Source organism: Antechinus flavipes, chromosome 1, assembly GCF_016432865.1.
Source record: "Antechinus flavipes isolate AdamAnt ecotype Samford, QLD, Australia chromosome 1, AdamAnt_v2, whole genome shotgun sequence".
Classification (NCBI taxonomy): Eukaryota; Metazoa; Chordata; class Mammalia; order Dasyuromorphia; family Dasyuridae; genus Antechinus; species Antechinus flavipes.
This window is the reverse complement of record NC_067398.1, coordinates 546165916-546186129: the sequence shown is the minus strand read 5'-3', so window position 1 is coordinate 546186129 and position 20214 is coordinate 546165916. Positions and strand designations below refer to the sequence as shown.

Sequence of the window (20214 nt, the reverse complement as noted above, 5' to 3'; positions counted from 1 at the left end):
TAAAATCACACAGCTTTTCAAACCAGGGATCAAACCCAATTTTACTCACTCCAAGTTTAATACTCTTTAAAATATATCACTTTGTTATTTGTACTTTTTTTTCATCAGCAATATGGATATGATCCTGTCAGTTAAATGCTATGCATCAAACTAAATGCTCCTCGTGCAACTTGATTGAGTTAAATCTAGATCAGTTGCAGTCTTTTATTAAGTGCCTGCTATATGCCAGATACTGTGCAGAGTGCTAGGGATTTTTGTTGGCTTTGTTCAGTCATTTTCAGAAGTGTCTGATCCCATATGTGGCAAAGATACTACAGTAGTTTGCTGTTTTCTTCTCCAGATCATTTTATAGGTAAGAATACTGAGGCTAACTGGGTGAGATGAGTTGCCCACAATTACATAGCTATTAAGTGTCTAAGGCTGGATTTGAATTCAGAAAGGTAAGTCTTCCTGACTCCAGGCCCATTGCTTTATCTACCGCATCACACATAACAAAGAGAAAAATTAAACAATTTATCTATTGGCAGTCAGATATAGAATTTTTGTGAACAAATTATTTGAAATCAGGAGAATGAAATTTTAATTCCATCTCCTATACTTCATAGCTATAACATAGCCATATCACTCAACATCTCAGAAACGTGATCTATTCATCTATACAATGGGGATAATGTTGCTTGCATTATCTATCTCAGAGGGTTGCTGACACTGCAAAATAAATGATGGTGGCTAACATTATATAACACTTGAATATTTGCAAAGTGCTTTACATATATTATTTCATTTGATCCTCACCACAAGTTTGTGAAATAGTCATTATTTTCATTTTATAGATGAGGAAACTGAGACTATAAGAGGTTGTGACTTGCATAGGGTCGTGTAGCTTTTAAGTATCTGAGGCAGGATTTGAACTCAAATCTTCCTGAATCCAGGTTCAGAACTCTATCCACTATGCCAACAGGTTACCTATAAATGTGAGGCCAGACAGAGGGAATCATTTGTACAAAGGCATGGTGATGGGAAATGGTAGGAATAGCTAGCAAGATTACTTGACTAGAACAGCAAGTAGGTAAAAGAGGATGATATGAACTAAGACTAGGAAGGGTAATAAAAGATGACTTCACTGACTTTGAATGCTAAACCTGGTACTTGTTGAAATCACCCAAGCAGGAAGTTTTAAAAAGAAGAAAATAGTTCTTAGGATAGAGACGTGGAGGATGACCACTCCAATGGATGACAGGAGAAAGATGATCTAGCAGAAGAGAATGAGAAGGGGCATTTATCCAGGAAGGAAAAAATCCCCAAGACAGCATTGTCATAGAAGCCAAAACAATTTTTAAAAAGAGTGTGATTTCCTGCATATCCTAGAGTTGTGGATTTCCATAAAATAAAACTTTGAGTAAATAGAACATTTTATTCTCCAATCATTTTTAATGATGTCACACCTGCTACTTAAAGATGACAAGCTCATACATGAATGACTGAAAAAATATTTTTTTTCTTATTTGGTTCTGTAATCTTCTAACTTCATTAAAAGGACATGTCAGAAATTTTTATTGTGATTTTTTGGTTATTAAATAAAAATCTAGTTAATTACAGAGCTTGCCTTGAGGAATCTGAGTAGTTATCTGAAAGAACTTTATCATATTTCTATCCTCTAATCTTTTCTGCTCAATGCTAACTCATTGATTTGCCCTGTAGTCTACAATTTGATGTAGCCATTCAAGATTTTTTGAATAATCTCTACTTGTAAATAAAATGCAATCATAGAAGATAATAAGAACTTTGCTATATAGTTGCATTAGAGGGAGTGCTATATTTATAATCTTGTATCAGTTAAAAACCCTTTTATGTTTTGTAATCATTGTGTATTCTGTTTTCCTAGTTATTTCACTTTATATCAACTTACACGCTTCTCTGTATTCATTATGTTTGTCATTTCTTATAGTATAGCAATATTCCATGACATTCACTTACCAAAAATTTTTCAGCAACCCCTCAGTAAATGAGAGTTTATTTAATTCCCAGTTTTTCAATGCCACAAATATGTTGCTATAAATACTTTTGCATATATTAAATCTTCCATCACTGACCTCCTTGAGGTATATGCCTCACAGTGGAATTTCTAGTTGTGGACATTTGAGGCACGTTCATTGCATAATTCGAAATTGCTTTCCAGAAGGTTTGCACTAACTCACAGGTCTAACAGCAATGTATTAGCATACTTGTATTTCTACAGTCACTACAAAATTGACTATTCTCATCTTTTGTCATGTTTTGCCAATTTTCTGAGAATGAGATGAAACTTTAGGGGTGTTTTGATTTATATTTCTCTTATTAGTGATTTGAAGCTTTTTTCATTTATTTATTAATAGTTTACAATTCTTCTTTTGATTCATATTCTTTGACCACTTATCTATAGGCCAAACTAGCATGTATTCTTAATCTGGTGTCTATTAACTTTTTTTTCTTAAGTATGTATTTTGATAATTATGTTTTAATTGAATGCTTTCCTTTGTAATTCTTTTATTTTACGCATATAAAAAATCCTTTAAAGTGATTTAAACTTCAATAGATTATTACCAGAGACATCTATGACAAAAAAGCTTATGAACCCCTGACTGATTTGGCAGAAGGCTGCATCAACTTTTGATTATTTATCAGTATGCAAACAGACATATTTTTGGAATATGGCTAATGCAGAAATTTGTTTTACTCAACTATGGGTGTTTATTGAAAGAGTTTGGGATTTTTTTTTCTTTTTCCCAGCAAAGGGGAGATGGGAGAAAAAGAAAATAGACTTTTTGTTCATAGAAAAAAAGGAAATGTAGCCATGCTGCATTTACATTCAAGAAGTAAAAAACCATATTGTCCAATTTCACCTTTATATGAAAAGATAATGAGCAACAAAGTAAGCTACTAGGGACTTTTTCTAAAAGAGCATATTTTAAGTTCACAGGTAAAGTACCAATTTGATTCTTACCCCACACTATCTGCTTACATGTCCTGCTCAATGATTTACCTATAAAACTTAAAGGTTTAATAAATGTTTTTTGAATTGAGCTGTTCAATATCTGAATGTACCCACAGCTATATTTTGAACAATTATCATAACTGATATTTCCAGTGATGCTTTCAATCAAGAAATATGATACAGTGTGGTACAGTGACATAGGAAAGGATTTAGAGCCAGAGGTCCTGGGATACATCTCTGTTATTTCCTCATTATATGGATTTAGGCAGGACTTTTCCCTTCTCTGGGTCTGTACTTTCTCATTTGGAAAATGGGAGTCCAGAAAGAGAGGACTAGTAATCTTTAAAAGCTTTCCCAGCTATATTGACATAAACACAGGATTAATTGTCTACTGTGTGTACAGCATTACTCTAGGTACTGTATAATAAATTAAGTTAGTAATATTTGATTCCTTCACTGAAAATACATTTAGTAGATAGATTAGATATGTGTTGAGAGGCTAGATGGGAAGATGTATCTTCCTCTGTTCAAATGTGACCTCATAATACTTACTAGATGGGTGATCCTGGGCAAGTCTCAGTTTTCATATATGTAAAATGAACTAGAAAAGGAAATGACAAACTATCCCAATGTCTTTTCCATGAAAAATGGAACCACGAATTGAAAATAACCAAAATGACTGAACAACAAAAATATATGAATAACTATAAAAGTAAAAAATGTAAGTACATTAAGAGGGTATAAACATCCTATTTTAAGAGTTAATTGAAAGAGGTCTCTTTTAGTTTAAGATGATTGGGAAAGACTTCAAGGTAGAAGAGGCATTTAAGCTAGATGTGAAAAGATGAATAGAATTTTAAAAGATGGACCCAGAAAGAAGAGCATTATGGGCTTTTGGAACAGTGTGAGCAAAGGTACGGAGGCAGGAATGTAAATAATGTACTATGGGGTCTGTAAATACTTTGGTTTGGCTACACAGAATACATGACAGAGAGCCATGTAACATAAGCCAGAAAGGCAGAATGTAATTTAATCGGTAGGGGACTTGAATGTCAGGCTAAAAAGTTTAGACTTTACTTAGTAAACAACTGAAAGTTTTGGTATATTGAAGTGATATGGTGAAACTTTGTCTATCAAGAAAATGAAACTGTCATAGGTGTGTAGGTTGGATGAATTAGATCAAGAAACAATGAGACAGCATTGTGTTATAATTAATAAGATCATGATGTACATGGTACATTTTAGAAAGACTTTCATCAAAAATACTTTAAAAGTTCTAGCACTTTAAGGTCTAACCCTCCAATATTTGGAAAAGTTGATTATTTGGAATGATTGATTTATGTAAGGATTCTAGATGATCCAAGATTTATCCATATAAGATTACATTTTGAAAGCATAAAAGAAGCTTTGGGATTCAAGAAAAGGAGGATGGGTTTTATTTTTATTTATTTATTTATTATTATAGCTTTTTATTGACAAAACATATGCATGGGTAATTTTTCCACATTGACCCTTGCAATCACTTCTGTCCCAACTTTTCCCTTTCTTCCCTCCACCCCCTCCCTTAGATGGCAGTCTCATACATGTTAAACATGTTAAAATATATCTTAAATGTAATATATGTGTACATATTAATACAGTTCTCTTGTTGCACAAGAAAAATCAGATTTAGAAAGGTAAAAATAACCTGGGAAGAAAAACAAAAATGCAAGCAGTCCACACTCATTTCCCACTGTTCTTTCGCTGGGTATATTTGGTTCTGTTCATCACTGATCAATTGGAACTGAATTGGATCTTCTCATTGCTGAAGATAGCCACTTCCATCAGAATTGATCCTCATATAGTATTGTTGTTGAAGTGTATAATGATCTGGTTCTGCTCATTTCACTCAGCATCAGTTCATGTAAGTCTTTCCATGCCTCTCTGTATTCATCCTGCTGGTCATTTCTTACAGTACAATAAAATTCCATAACATTCATATACCACAATTTACTCAGTCATTCTCCAATTGATAGGCATCCATTCATTTTCCAGCTTCTAGCCACTACAAACAGGGCTGCCACAAACATTTTTGCACATACAGGTCCCTTTCCCTTCTTTAAAATCTCTTTGGGATATAAGCCCAGTAGAAACACTGCTGAGTCAAAGGGTATGCACAGTTTGATAACTTTTTAAGCATAATTCCAAATTGTTCTCCAGAATGGTTGGATCCATTCCATCAACAATGCATCAGTGTCCCAGTTTTCCCTTATTCTCTCCAACATTCATCATTATCTTTTCCTGTCATCTTAGCCAATCTGACAGATGTGTAGTGATATCTCAGAGTTGTCTTAATTTGCATTTCTCTGATCAATAATGATTTGGAGCACTTTTTCATATGAGTACAAATAGTTTCAATTTCATCATCTAAAAATTGTCTGTTCATAAAGGATGGGTTTTTAATTGCGACCTCTCCTCAAAAAAGTATGAAATGATAAATGAAGTCTTCTGAGGACATTTTTCCCAAGAATTTTCCAAAATACTTGTTAGAATACATTTTAGCAGTTCACTGCACATAGTAGGCATTAATTACATGTTGAGTTGTTTTGACTTGGGTGCACTTTTTGCCAAATGTTTTTGTAAGGGTTTTCCTTAGCCAGCTTCAAAAATTTCACAAGAGTTTTCTGATCAATAAGGAGAATTTGGAATGAGTATATTGACAGGCAGTTACCTTGAGAAAGCAGCTGCAAAAACATTGCTTTCTTCAATGGTCAACAAATAGAAATTTATTTTACTGCCTATTGTAAGTTTTCTGTTTTAGGCCTATTTCCCAGTGATATAGGACCTGTATACCTGAAACCAATACTTGGGATGTAAGAATATGCTTAAAGGATACATTTGTTCATGGAAACAAGCATCTCATTTAGAAAATATTTGCCTGGGCATACATAGTTAGAAAAGGGCACTTACTGGTGCCAGGTCTCACCTGTGCTGCTGAGGTTTGAGACAGGCCAAATTACAGAAATATCAGCTGATTGGTGATAGTGCTTCAGTAGCGAGTCAAATTGGATGAATGAACTTGAAGAGAGACTGAAGCTGGGGATGCAGACCTCATGCAAGGAGGTTGAAGAAGAAAAAATTGAAAAATGATAATCCATATTTACTGCAAAAACTATATCTCCTACAGTTTCCCCCAGGCTCAGTTGGGCCTCAAAGAAGCTCTTTTTCTATAATCTGGCAACTACTGTGAGACCAGGGATACAATTAAAGCCAGAACAAGAAAAAGGCTATTTCACTACTGCTGTGCTGATCCAGAGTAGTGCATAGTGCACCCAGGGGACTCTGGAGATATCAATGAAAGTGAAAATAAGAGAATCCTTGAACACTGCAGGAATCATCCTCAGTAACTGTTTATGCAGCTTGTGAGCTTAAACATCATGGTTTCCACTCCTATGATATGGTTGAGAAACTGAACAGAGATGAACTAGACTCCAATTTGAGAGGGATTTAATACTTTGAAAAGTTGGATTAGGAAGTGAATGGATGGAACTTTCTCTGATACATGTAATGTTTTTGATCTTATCATGTTTCTATTGAATTTAATTAAACTGTTTACTTAATTATGACCTTGAATTTTGAATGACTAAAGCAACCTTCCAAACCTGGAAAGAATAGAGAAATTTATTTCTATTCAGTATGTAGAGACTCAAATTAATGAATGACAAGTAATGATTGATCAGTTAGTCTTATATTAAGTATGGTCTTAATAGGGAAGGAGAAGGCTGCTGCATGATTGGCATTTCACATGTCTTTCACATCTAAGATTTTTGTGACTCAGATGTGAATGGGAGAGCCTAAGGTCCTTGTTCATAAATAGAACTACTTCCATGTCATTCAGGAATAGATTTCCCTCCACCTTTCTAGTGATCAGGAATAAGAATCAACATTTCAAGAAGTTGTTGTGTGTATGTATTAGCATCTGAAAGTGATTTTGATCTTTAATTTAAAACCTCCACATTTTTTAAAACTTGACAGCTGATGTAATCATTTATTAAGTTAACAATATCCATTATGTGCCAAGCACTGGGCTAAGTGCTTGGTAAGGATAAAAAGAAAGGCAAAAATCAATCCCTAATCTCAAAAAGCTTACAGTCTGGTGAGAGACAACATGCAAACAACTATATGTACCAAAGAAATAAGATTAATCACTAGTGTGCTGAAAACTATTACCAACCATGAACTCTTATCAATGTTATCTTCTTTTTTTCTTTTCTTTTATTTTCAATTCATGGAACAAAACAAGCATTTTAGTAACACAGTACAAGAGAAGAATTTTGCAATTGCAATGAAATGCAAATCTACCATGTACAAGTTGCTATTCCATTCAAATATTCAAGTTATCATGTAAATTATTTTTCTCCTTTACCCCCTCCCAGCCCTAGAGATAGCTACTATTAGACACAAAGAGATGTGTGAATAAATATAACATTATTCTATATATATACTTCTATTTATGCACTCTTTCTCTGGATGTAGATAGCCTCTTTCTTCATTATGTCCTTTATTTTTAATTTGTATATTTATTATAACCAAAATTACTCAGTTGTTCAAAGTTTTTCTTAAAACAATATCAATGTTATGGTATATAATGTTCTCTTGGTTCTGCTCACTTAACTCATCATTTTGTGGAAGTCTATCCATATTTTTCTAAGATTACTGAGATCATAATTTCTCATAGTGGCATTCCATCACAATTATGCACCACTTGTTCAGCCATTCCCCAATTGATGTGATTTCCAGTTCTTTGCCACCTCAAAAAAAAGACTACTATAAACATTCACAGTCAAAGTTATGATCACTATTTGTGAATTTCCCTCTGTCTTATTTTTACTCACTACTTTCTTTTTCATACTCCCTTTTTTTTGCCTTATCCCTTTTACCTTATCTTCTCCTTCCCTACCCTTTCAATTCCCACTCCCTCCCATACTCCTATCCTTCTCATTCTTTCTAAAGGCTAGAAAAGGGAAGAGATTCATTTGGTATTTGCCCAGCAATTGCCTTTAATTGAAAACTAAATAAATTATCCTTGAAGTCATAATGGCGACACAACTGCAGTGCTTATGCCAGGATTCTTAAATTATTCTTAAATAACTGAGATCCTGTCTCTTGGTGACAGGTCATTTTTCATAGCATGTGCCCAAGACATATTTAAGATTTTTTAAAAATAAGCTCTTTGGTTTTATTTCTTTGAAGTATTCTTTCTAATATATATTTAGAGCATATATTCTACTACTTCTAGGCTATCTTAATAGCAAGTATTGTGAAAATATGGTTCTTCTTTTAAATAGCATTACAGATTAATCTGTTTTCTATCTTATACAAAAAAGTAAGGATTCCTGCTTCCAGAATTAGTAAACATTATTTTTAATCTGTGGCAACACTCATCAATGACATAAAAGTATGTTCCTCTTGACCTCATTAATTAGACAAAAACACAACTTTAGGCAAAATATTACAGGAACACTTAGTTCCATAGGAACAATGTTGTAAATGTGATATGATGGTATAGGAGGAAAGGAGAAAAAACTGGTCATTGACTGGTACCTCAATGAGACAAATGTGATCTCTGAATGTCCCAATATGGAAATAGGGCTGAATTAAGCAGAATACTGAAAGAAGCCTTAAATACAGAGGGAATAGGAATTAGAATATTGCTCGAAAGAGATTCCAGAACAAGGGGAAATTAAAGGAAACCTTTGGAGTCTTGAAGACCAGACCAATTATTAGTGTATGTCACAAAGTTTGTTTGTTTAAAAAAAACACATTAAGCAGAGATTTGATTAGAACACATTAATAATAATTTTTTAAAACATTCTTAGCTTAAGCATCTATATGTAGTAGATGTCTGCATGAGATTTCTTCCTCTTTATTCTGTGACATCTTTTTTTTCTTTTTTAATAGAAAAAGAACTCTCCTTTTGAATTTTTTTTGTTTAACAGAAATTTATTTTATCTCATCTCCTTCTCCATTATAAAAGAAAAACAAATCCTTTATGGTAAATATGCATAATCAAGCAAAACAAATTCCCTCATTTATAGGTTTAAACAGATCTATCTTTCATTCTTTGCCCTAAATCCATCACCTTTTTCACAGGAAGTGAATATGGGTATTCTTAAATCATGTATAATCACTGCATTTATCACAATTCCTCCAGCATTCATAGTTGTATTTGTTGTTTGCTTATTATTGAGTAAATCATTGTACTAGTTCTATTCATTTAGTATTTCATCAGTTTATAAAAGTCTTCAAACATTCATTTTTATAATATCAAAGTGTAGTACAAATTTCTTCTGGGCTGTTCTTCACTTTGTATCAGTTCGTATGAATCTTTTAAATTCTCTTTAAAATTATTTTCTTCATTTAAAATGAGGAAAAATAATACTTACACCATAATAGTATTCCATCACATTTAAATGCCACAATTTGTTTTTACTTCAAGAATTTTGAGCTGTTCCTCACAAAGAGCATGATGTGATTTCCATCCCCATCCCACAAGTAAACTCTTTACTATAGCTTAATGAGATCAATCTTTAGCTTTAGTTCTTTCTATAAAACAAATCAGGTACTCATATGACTAAACTGAGATAAGAATGATAATACATATCAATCTTTCAGCCCTAAAGAAGAAGTTAAGATCACAAAGATCTGTAGGTCTTGGATACTCTTTGAAACAGAGCAATGTACTGTGGGGCTAATATATCTCCCAGAAATATTTTTTTCTGGAAGTTGTTGGATAAAGAATGAAATGGATAGCTCATTTCCGGCTAAGTAAGCATTTTAAATGCTTAAAGTCCAAAATAGAAATCATTGTCTTTTTTTTAAAAACTCATCCCACTTCATACTTCCTTATTTCTATTGAAAATGTCACCATCCTTCCATCACACACACTTACCACCTTCATGTTAGCTTCAGTCCCTCTCTCTCCCTTACCCCATAGTTTTAACCTGTTGCCTAATTTTATTTCTACCTCCATGTCATCTCTCAAAAATATCTCCTTCCTGCTTGTACAACCACTACATTAGTCCTGACCCTTGTTTCTTTCTGCCTGGTCCATTACAATAACTTCCTAATTAATCTCTTTTCCCATCTCTTCCCAATTTTAATCCATCCTCCACATAGCTGCTATAATGATTTTCTGAAAAGGCCAGTCTAACCATGTGATTACTCCTTTAAATAAACTGCAGTGGCTCCCTATTACTTATAGCATAAAATAAAGTCCACTACTTGGCTTTTAAAACCTTCAGAATCTGATCCTATAACTTACTTTTCTCATCTTGTTACACTACTCCCCTTCCTTTACTCTGTGACCCAGTCAGACATTTTTCACTTTGGTACCTGTGTACTTACTTCCTGTCCTCTGCACATGGATGCTTTCCCTCATCTCATTCTGTGAGAATCTGTTCTTTTTTTTCTTCAAAACCTAGCTTAAATTCCACCTCCTACACAAGAATTTTTGTTTTTGTTTTTTCCTAGCTTCTAGTACCCTCCCCTGAAAAATTACACTTTAGTAATGTTACTCATATTTTGCATGTACTTATAAGGACAGCTAGGATAGAGCAAAGAGCCTGGAGTCAGAAAGAATCATTTTCCTGAGTTCAAATCTGGACATCAGACACTTATTAGCTATGTGACCCTGGGCAAGTCACTTAACCCTATTTACTTCAGTTTCCTCATTTGTAAAATGAACTGAAAAAGGCAAACCTCCCCAATATCTTTGTCAAGAAAACTCCAAATCGGGTCAGATACTACTGAAGTGACTCCACAACAAGAATATATTTCTATGTGCTTAGGATCCTCGCATTAGAATGTTAGCTCCCTGAAGGCAGCAATAGTTACATTTTTGGTTTTGCATCCCTATCACTGAACACAGTGTCTACTACATAGTAGGCATTTAATATTTGTTGTTTGATTATTCCACTTGGAATCTATACACATGTAGTACCTTAAAATCTATGGACTATAGAAATCTAAGAGAGTTTCTTCCCTCCCATCCTTGGGACTATCTTTTGCTTTGTAAAATGTGATTTTTGCCTAAGGAACATGAGTAAAGGAAGCCTGAAGAAAAGTCAAAGAATGATTGCAGAGTAGGGTCATTCCAGATATGTATTACCAATGAGTGCTTGGGTTGTTAACCAAATAAGGAAAAATGCCACTAAACCTCTAAATAAAGAAATGCTTGAGATCTATTAAGTGACTGACTCTTCTCTCTTCTTAGGAAAAAGTTCTATTTCAGTTTAATTCAGTAAATATTCACTGAGTACCTACTGTGTGCTTAATGCTTAAGTTGGTGAAAGTGTCTTTTTATCATCCTCTTCCCCTGTTAGCCTTTTGTGAAGCCTTCCTGGAAACAGACCAGAGAGCTAATAACATTCTCTATCTGTTTTGAATCCCCACTGCAAAAGTTCAAAAAGAGCTGGAGAATGTAAACCTACTTTAAATTGTAAGAGAAAACTGTTGGCACAGAATAAAAGCTTTACTGTTTATTAGAACAGACTCATAGCCGTGGCACTCAATACTTCCAGCCTTACATGTTTAATGCAGGGAAAGGGGGTAGGGGAAAACAGTTCTGACTTTCTGCACGCTATTGCCAAACTGAGGCAGAAGCAGACTTTTCCAATCTTTATGATGTCTTGATCAGATAACTGATATAAAATATCTTCCCAAATCCTCTGTCTTCTCAAACTTTATGGTTTGTTCTTGGGAAGTCAGAGATAAACAAGAATCAACTTAATAAATCTATCTAAAATTATAAATACATAGGCCCTGGTTGTTTTTCTCTGAGGGCGATAGGCCAGCAATCAGCAACATTTCAACTCTCCTGGCTTTTCTCAAAGGTTCCCCGCAATAAGACTGTTTTGGCTTTGCAGATTGTTGCAGCTGGGTCTCAATGTGGCAGCCACAGACCAACATTTGGTGCCTTTGAGAGAATACTATAAGAGACTCCTGATCATGCATTGCATTGTGGTTACTTTTGCTGCTTTCAGTAGATAGAAATATTTGCTTCTTAAACACTGATCCAAGAAAGGCTTTTTAAGCCTGACATATAGGCTTTTATTCAGTCCTTTCAGTCATGTCTGGGATCTGCATGACCCTATTTGGGGTTTTTCTTGGCAAAGAAACTGGAATGATTTGTCATGCCCTTCTCCAGCTTATTTTACAGATGAGGAAACTGAAGCAAAGAGGGTTAAGTGATCTACCCAGGGTCACACTGCTAGAAGTATCAGACTGGATTTGAACTCACATCTTTCTGACTCTAAGCACAGTACTCTAACCACTGTGCCACATGGTTGCCTTGTGACCTGCTCTTACAAAATCAAGGAATCTTGTCCACTCTGGGAAATAATTTCTTTCCCCAGAAGGCAGCTTGGTGCAATGAAAAGAGCATTGGCTTTGACATCAGAGGATGAAGATTCAAATCCCTCCCCTAATTACTACCTTTGTGACACTCAAGAAGTCATTTAACTTCCTTGGGTTCCAGTTTCCCCAGCTGTAAAGTAAGAGAATTGGGTTGGATGGGTACCAAAATTTCTACCAGGTCTAGATTTGATAATAAGGCCCCAGGTTCCATGCATTTCTTAGATCCCACTCAAAAAAAAAATCTTTCTCTTGATCTATGTATATAAAGTGAAATGCAGTAGAGAAACTGAGAGATTAGTCAAGTATTGACTCACAGAATATTGGAGATTGCTTCTTTGGTTCACTTTGAGACAGAAAAAAATCCTGCCTTCTAAAAAAAGCCTTTCCCAACCCCTACCTTAATACTGGGGCCTTCACTCTGCCAATTATCTTCAATTTATCCTGTGTGTTTCTTGTTTGTATGCAAGTATTTGCATGTTTCCCCCACCTCACCCCATGAGAATGTAAGCTCTATTTTTTGCCTTATCTCTTAATATAGCACCTGGTACATGGTTAGTGCTTAATAAATGCTAGTTGACTGATTTATCTGACATACCTATCAAAGAGACCCATATATTGAATTAAGAACTTTAATAAGTTTGCTAGTTTCCATTTTTGTAGAATTTAAAGGTGCTATATAAGGAAAAGTAATTTGAAGATATGTTTAACAGATAACTGTGAATTTTGGCAGCTTCTGCAGCTGAAGATGGGGACAAGGAGATGACATAGACAATAGTGCACCAGGCCTGGAGGTGGGAGGACCTGAGTTCAAATGTGGCCACAGATGCTTGCTATAGATATGGCCTTTGACATGTCATCTTACCCTGCTTACCTCAATTTTCTCATCTGTAAAATGAACTGGAAAAGCAATGGCAAAAAATTTTAATATCTTTGCCAAATGACTTGTGCCCAAGTGGTATCACTCAACAATTAAAAAAAAAAAAAAAAGAAGCTAAAGATAACTTCCTTCACCTTTCCTTCTTTTTCATCTCTACCAGGAAGTTTCTAGTAGTGGTGATTATTTTTTAAATAGAGGCTCCAAGTGGTTGATAAGAATGACTGTGAAGCAAGCAAATTTTGAGCAAAGGACTGGACTTTCAGGAAATAGGTTTTAATTAAAGGCAATTCACATCTCTTCAGTTGCTCATATCAACGCTTTATGAGTTACTAAATGGCAAATCACAAAGAGGAAATAATTGGATAGCAGAATACTATTGTTTTTATTTCTTAAAGTTAAGACAGAAAAAAAAAATTGTGAATTAATATAGCATTTCTATACTGGCTATTACAGTAATATTTTTTTCCACCTGACTTGCATGTCAGGTGATTAGTTCAGCAGAAGTCACAGTTTCTAGTAATTATGACCAAGTTTACACAGCATTCAGGGACTCCACAAATTGGCAAGTACAAACTGAGTTTGTATTGTTTTGAAAGACAAACCAAATCATTTCAAATAGAAGAAAAACAATTTTAATTTTTAGTTTTTCACTGGCATTTTGGGAATTGTTAAAGCTATTTATGAAAGTTATGATGGAAAGTACATTGGAAATAGTATTTTAAAAAAAAACTGGGCATTAATCAGTTCTACCCTGACCAAATCCTATGTGATCCAGGGGAAAATCATTTCTTTATAATGAAGGTTTGGCTTGCTCATCTGCAAAGTAGAATTAGTATTCTTGAGCAACTTACCTCACAAGATCCTCAAATGAGATCATCTTTACCAAGTGTTAGATACTTTCTTCATTGGTGTTTCATTTCTCTATATGCATTATGAACCTTGACTGCATAAAAGGGTTTTGATGCTATTGTATTTTTTTTATATCTTACAAGAGAATAACTTGAACCTGGAAAAATATGTGAATTTTTGAAAGTTTGGGAGATGATTATTTAGATATTATAACAGGAGGAAAAAAACAACTCATTCTGTTCTGGAAACTTCACTTATGTTTACTTTAGACTATCAGACAAATGGAATATCTTGGCAGCTTCTGATTAGACCAACATGGATAGAGCATCTTTGTTTCTGTTCTGTCTTCAATAACAATATTTTTTATTTGGCTATTTGCAGAATGATGTGGCTGCACTTCTCAAACCAATATCAGAAAAGATTCAGGAAATACAGACTTTCAGAGAGAGAAATCGGGGGAGTCAAATGTTTAATCATCTTTCAGCTGTGAGTGAAAGCATCCCTGCACTGGGGTGGATAGCAGTGGTAAGTCTAGACCATAATTTGTGGATTCCTCATCTTGGCACTCTTTTGGTAGTTGAAGTCACAGCTAATATTTATACACATAAAAAGATATAACTCCCTTTTCCTGTTTCTTCATCTTTAGCCCGATGCATTAGTGGAGACTTTTTCCTTTTTTTTTTTCAGCCTATGCCAAATATTTATTCTGCTTAACGTGCTCTGTGCAATCTATGATATCATGCTCTGTAGCCTTAATGCACTCAGTTTTTGCTTAATAACTTTAAAGTATCACTACCTCCACTGCTCATCTTTTTTTCTCTGAACCATTTTCTTGCTTTGTTATTTTTTTCTTCTATGCTGGGGTGATGGTGCTGTTCTCTTAGTCCCCCAAACCAGGTCCTTATGTCAAGGAGATGAATGATGCTGCTACATTTTATACTAACAGGGTCTTAAAGGACTACAAACACAGGTATGTTGCCTTATTTTATTATCCTTACTTTGAAGTTGATTGTTTGGAAGTAGTCAAGGAACTGTTGTTTAGTGGAGCCCACTATTTCTTTCAGAAATCTCTGAAATTCAACTTATGTATATAGACAAAACAAAATCAGAAATGAAATAAATATCTAGGTATTCAGATATCACTTCTTTATTATTGTTGTTGTGATGAACACCTTCTCTAGTTTTGTGTACTTTGTATGTTTTCCCCATTTTTGCTATAATGTAAAAATAAGTCACATATCTACAAGTGTTTTAAGGTTTATAAAGAGTTTTAATCACAATAGTTCCAAGAGGGTCAGTAATGCAAATATTATTATCCATATTTCACAGATGAGAAAATCAAGATCCAAAATATTTTAAATGCCTCACACCTGGTCTCAGCTCCATAATATAAATCTCTTTCCATTATATCACTTCATTTTGTATCTTCTTTGTAACATCAATTTGTAAATGTCAATAATTTGTAAATAAAGAAAGGAGAAATCAGAAAATGAAGCCATGTAAAGAAGAAAAGGGCAGATGAAAGAGGGATCCTGGTTTGAAATCAATAAGACAAGGAATAACAATATCTCGAATTTAAAAATATTCCCAGAAGGCTGCCATGTCACACTTACCATCAATTTATATTGAGTTCAAAATCCATCCAAAAAATGTTTTTATATTTTCCTCAGGAGCTCTTGTCTAATAATTTTTTTCTGCCATGTATCTAATGCAACTGATTTTTTACCTTGTGTTAAATAAGTACTTTCTATTTTTTATTTACATATTCATTACATGTGTCCACATGAAATGCCATCTTATCCAATTCAACCCATTGTCCTACTCCATCAAGATATTCTTGGAGTCTACCTGTCATCTAGCATGTTAGGGATCCCTCTCAGATTGACATCATGTGCAAATGGGATGACCTCTCTATGGCTTCATCTAAGTCATCAACAGAAATATGCAATAGAGCCAGAATCAAAGATCTGAGACACTTCTCTCCAAGATGACACCAAGTAACTTCTAGCTCAAATCTCTGTTTTTTTTTTCTCATCCAAAGAAATGATTTACTAAATGCTTGGCTAAAAATTATGTAAACTTTACCTATACCATTACTGTCAATTCTCAACAGTAGTGAATTGGCACATTGCATAGAATTCTAGACCTGGAGTCATAAAGAACTGAGTTCAAATCTGGCCTCAGACACTTAACTAACTGTGTGACTCTGGACAAGTCACCTAACCCTATTTGCCTCAGTTTCTCATCTGTAAAATGAGTTGGAAAAGGAAATGGCAAACTACTCCAGTACCTTTGTCAAGAAAACTCCAAATGAGGTCATGAAATTTCTCTTGGGGGGAGGGGCAAGGAAGGGAAGATACCACTATTGTTTTTGTTACAATTCTATATATTTCAGATGAAAGTGAATTTGGAGTACTGAATTATTAAGATCCCACTTCACCCTCCCAGTATAGCTTTAAGAGTAGGAATAAGAGAAAAACAAGCATATTGTATAATAAATTACAATTTTAAGTAGCAAATGAAATAAATAAGAATTATAAATAATATATGAATGTATACTGTATTTTAAAGTACACTTTTTATATCGTTCATCTTAAGTTTTTGCTTATTTCAGATTTTAGCTGAAATTTCATTGTCACCAATGACACCATCATTGCTTTCACAGAGAGTAGACATATTTTGACTAAATATCATGGCTGTGGCTATATACTAAGTCAAGTTCAACTGTGGGAATTATTCTTGGATAACTCAACAAATGGATCTGGCATCTTTATTGTTCTCAGTAGAAATGATTCTTTGTGAGTCAGGAACAGCTATTCCCCTAAGAATTATCATTCTTCTCTTTCTCTCCTGGTAATATCACTACTCATACAGAGAGTTTGGGCTGTGTTAATTTACCCAGATAGACTTGAGTCCAAATTATCTCTCGTTTCTTAGATGTCATAGGACATTATAACATGAATTACTTGATGGTAATAGGATTGCAAGTCATTTTCCCTTTTAAAACATGAAAGCAATAATTGCTAAAAGGTCACAACCTTCATATTAATGATTGTTGGAGATAAAAAAAAAAAAAATCTGTTAGTACCCTCTACTCTCACACACACACACAGTGACTCAAGTTACTTAAGCCACATTTAGCATTGATTCAGAGGGACACTAACTTGGAAATGTTTGATTTTCCCATTAATGTGTCCTCCTCTCTACCTGCTTTACTTCCCAAGCATTACTCCTTTTCTCTGTATTGGGGAAGGATAGGGTGGGGAAGTAATACCTTTTACCAGTTGGCATCTCAGCTGTAGTACTGAGGAGCTGAGATTTTCTTCTCTATAAGACTTAGTGGTCTGACACCACAAAAAAGTCTCTGAGACTAGTTCATAAATGTTAGAATTTGGCTGGAAAGAATATTTTTAGTAACATCAAGGGCAAATCTATTAAAAGCCTTGTGGAATAGTTGCCAGAACAACTCATTCACCTCGCTTCCAGTAAAACCAGAATGCTGGCCATAAACTCTCTCATCACTGCCAGAGACAGACCACCCCAGGGATACAGAATACCTACCACCCTGAGTGAATACCTTCTTTTGCTTTTTTAATATATATTACATTTTTTCCCAAATGCATGTTAAAGCAATTTAAAACTTTTTTTGTAAATTCTGAGTTTCAAATTCTGTTCCTTCCTCCTACCTTTCCCTTCCACATTCCTGAGACAATAAGCAATCACGTGCAGGTTTACATGGGTAATCATGTAAAACATTTCCATATTAGTTACTTTATACAAGAAAAAGAATAAAAGAAAGTGAAAATGGCATGCTTCAGTTTATATTCAATCAATATCACTTCTTGCTCTACATTGCAGACATACCCAAGCTTGCTTCATTCTTCCAGTACTTGCAGTTTCATTCAGGATCTACAGAAAATTTTCACAGTGTTTTGTGGGATACTGTAGTCACTGAACAGTTCTTACCTTTTAAAAAAAAAAAAAGGCAGGAAAACTAAAAGACAGGTTGATGACTTCTGACTTTCTTCTTTTTGTGGAGCAGTTTTTAAGTATCTTTCATTAAAGGACTGTTTACAGCAGTCTGAGTTTACAATACAAACAAGTGTATTGACTGATATTCCCCCTCAGTGAGAGACCAGAATAAACTAGTTGTTTTGGCTTCATCACTGTCTTTCTTTTTTCCATGGTAATTGTAGTTGATTCTATTATCCTTTAGTATATAATACACACACATATATACTGTTATCAATATATAAATTAAAAATAAGTTCATGGACCCTAGGTTAAGAAACCCTGCTCTAGCAGGTCATTGAAGTATTTTTAAAAATAATACACCAAATAGAACTTCAGGGGAAGACAGACAAGGTGGATAGTTTTGAAATTTTATAACATACTTTTTAATAAAGCAAGCTGAATATGATATCCAGTTTCACATATAATCAACATGGTATCCTTTGTTCATTGGAATGTTCATGTTCATAGATAAGTGTTTGTCAAGTTCTGAAAAAAATTAAAATATAGGTAAATTTGTGCATCTAACTTTATAACTGTGAGTCTCCCTTTCCAATACTTATGGATTAATGGACCAATTTAAATTAAAATATGCTTATTACAGCGAAGAAAATGGTTTTGCCCACCCAAGTTTACATAAACTTGAAGTCAGGAAGACTGAGGTTCAAATCCTTCTGATACAAGAACTATGTCACCACTGATAAGTTAACCTCAGGGAATTTCAACTCTTTCCATTGCAAAATGAGAATACTTGTATCTACAATTGTTGCAAATACATACAATTACATATATGTATATGCATTATATATCATACATATATGATATTTGTTCAATATGTACCTCATTTTTTCTTCCAAAATTGGTTTATACAAAACCAAGATGTGACCAATAATCATACCATTTTGTCCTCTAGTTTGTCTTAGATAAGAGGCAGAAGTCCTTTAGTTTAATATGGTCTACAAACTTTCCTGTTTGAGACTGACTTGCCTGGGCTCTAGGACAGCTTCACCCCACATTTCCCTTACCTTTCAGTCACCCAACTTACACAGTAAAGATATTTTTATGCAACAGTTCTTCATACTTTTTTTCCCAAAAAATCATCACATACAGATGTAATTATTTATTTATACCTTTACATTTTATTCTTTTAAAGAGCTCTCATTAAAAGAATACAGTCTATATTTTGGGGGGTAGCCTTTAGAAATAGTATGGTACATACATGTGCACATGCACAAATATATACACACAGAGACATACACATTTGTGTGTGTTTATTGAGAAAAGTTTTAAAAATAAAAAAAACAGTCCTAAGATGAAACTCTTAGATCCATGAATACATAAAAGCTTGCCCATATTTGGAGAAACAGAAGAAGTTTCCAGATTTCTTAACTTATCCCACTTAATTTGTGATTTCTTTTACTTCTTTCATTAATATAGACAGAAATCAAGTCTGGAATATGCAGATGATTTCCACATGCGGTTTTTCTCTCCTTGGAGATAAATGGGGGAGAAGATATAAAAATAGAAATTGGTTCAGGTCTTTTCGATTAGTAGATATAAATGTAGCATTTAAAAATCATCACTCTCTTATGATTATGTCTTTCTCTGATTAAGCGACTTACGCCATGTGGATTGGGTAAAGTCCTACCTGAACATCTGGACTGAGCTTCAAGCATACATCAAGGAACATCATACTACAGGCCTTTCTTGGAGTAAAACTGTAAGTGTCCTATTTCCCTCTGTGTCACACCCAAGGCTTCTTACCCATGAGCCCAAGAAAACTAGCCCATATTTTTAGGTGAGAATCTTCTCTAGAAAAAAGCACATAACTTCCCACCTATATATTTCCTTAGCTGGATGATTTCTCCCTGCTAAATAAATAAATGAAAAAAAAAAAAAAAGCATTTTTAAATGCATGCTATATGCCACACACTGTTTCAAAGACCTGGGGAAACAAATGCAAAAAAGGTAGTGCCTGCCTTCAAGAATGTTACTTGTGATATGTAACATGGAGGGGAAAAGGAACCAGAGAAGGGTGAAGTCACAGAGACACAGAATGATGTACTCTTTCCAGAAGTAATGGAAGTATTGTTTTGGTTACTCTTTC

At 34.2% G+C, this 20214-nt stretch overlaps 1 protein-coding gene across 2 annotated transcripts in view; it reads left to right on the top strand.

Moving 5' to 3' along the window:
* CAP2 (cyclase associated actin cytoskeleton regulatory protein 2) overlaps positions 1 to 20214 on the top strand; it is a 157487-nt gene that overhangs the window by 102164 nt on the left and 35109 nt on the right. For both annotated transcript variants that reach the window (XM_051970643.1, XM_051970644.1), the window contains exons 5-7: positions 14478 to 14621; positions 14981 to 15066; positions 19722 to 19827. In XM_051970643.1, the coding sequence (XP_051826603.1) occupies positions 14478 to 14621; positions 14981 to 15066; positions 19722 to 19827 (336 nt within the window). The remainder of the gene's footprint in view (positions 1 to 14477; positions 14622 to 14980; positions 15067 to 19721; positions 19828 to 20214) is intronic.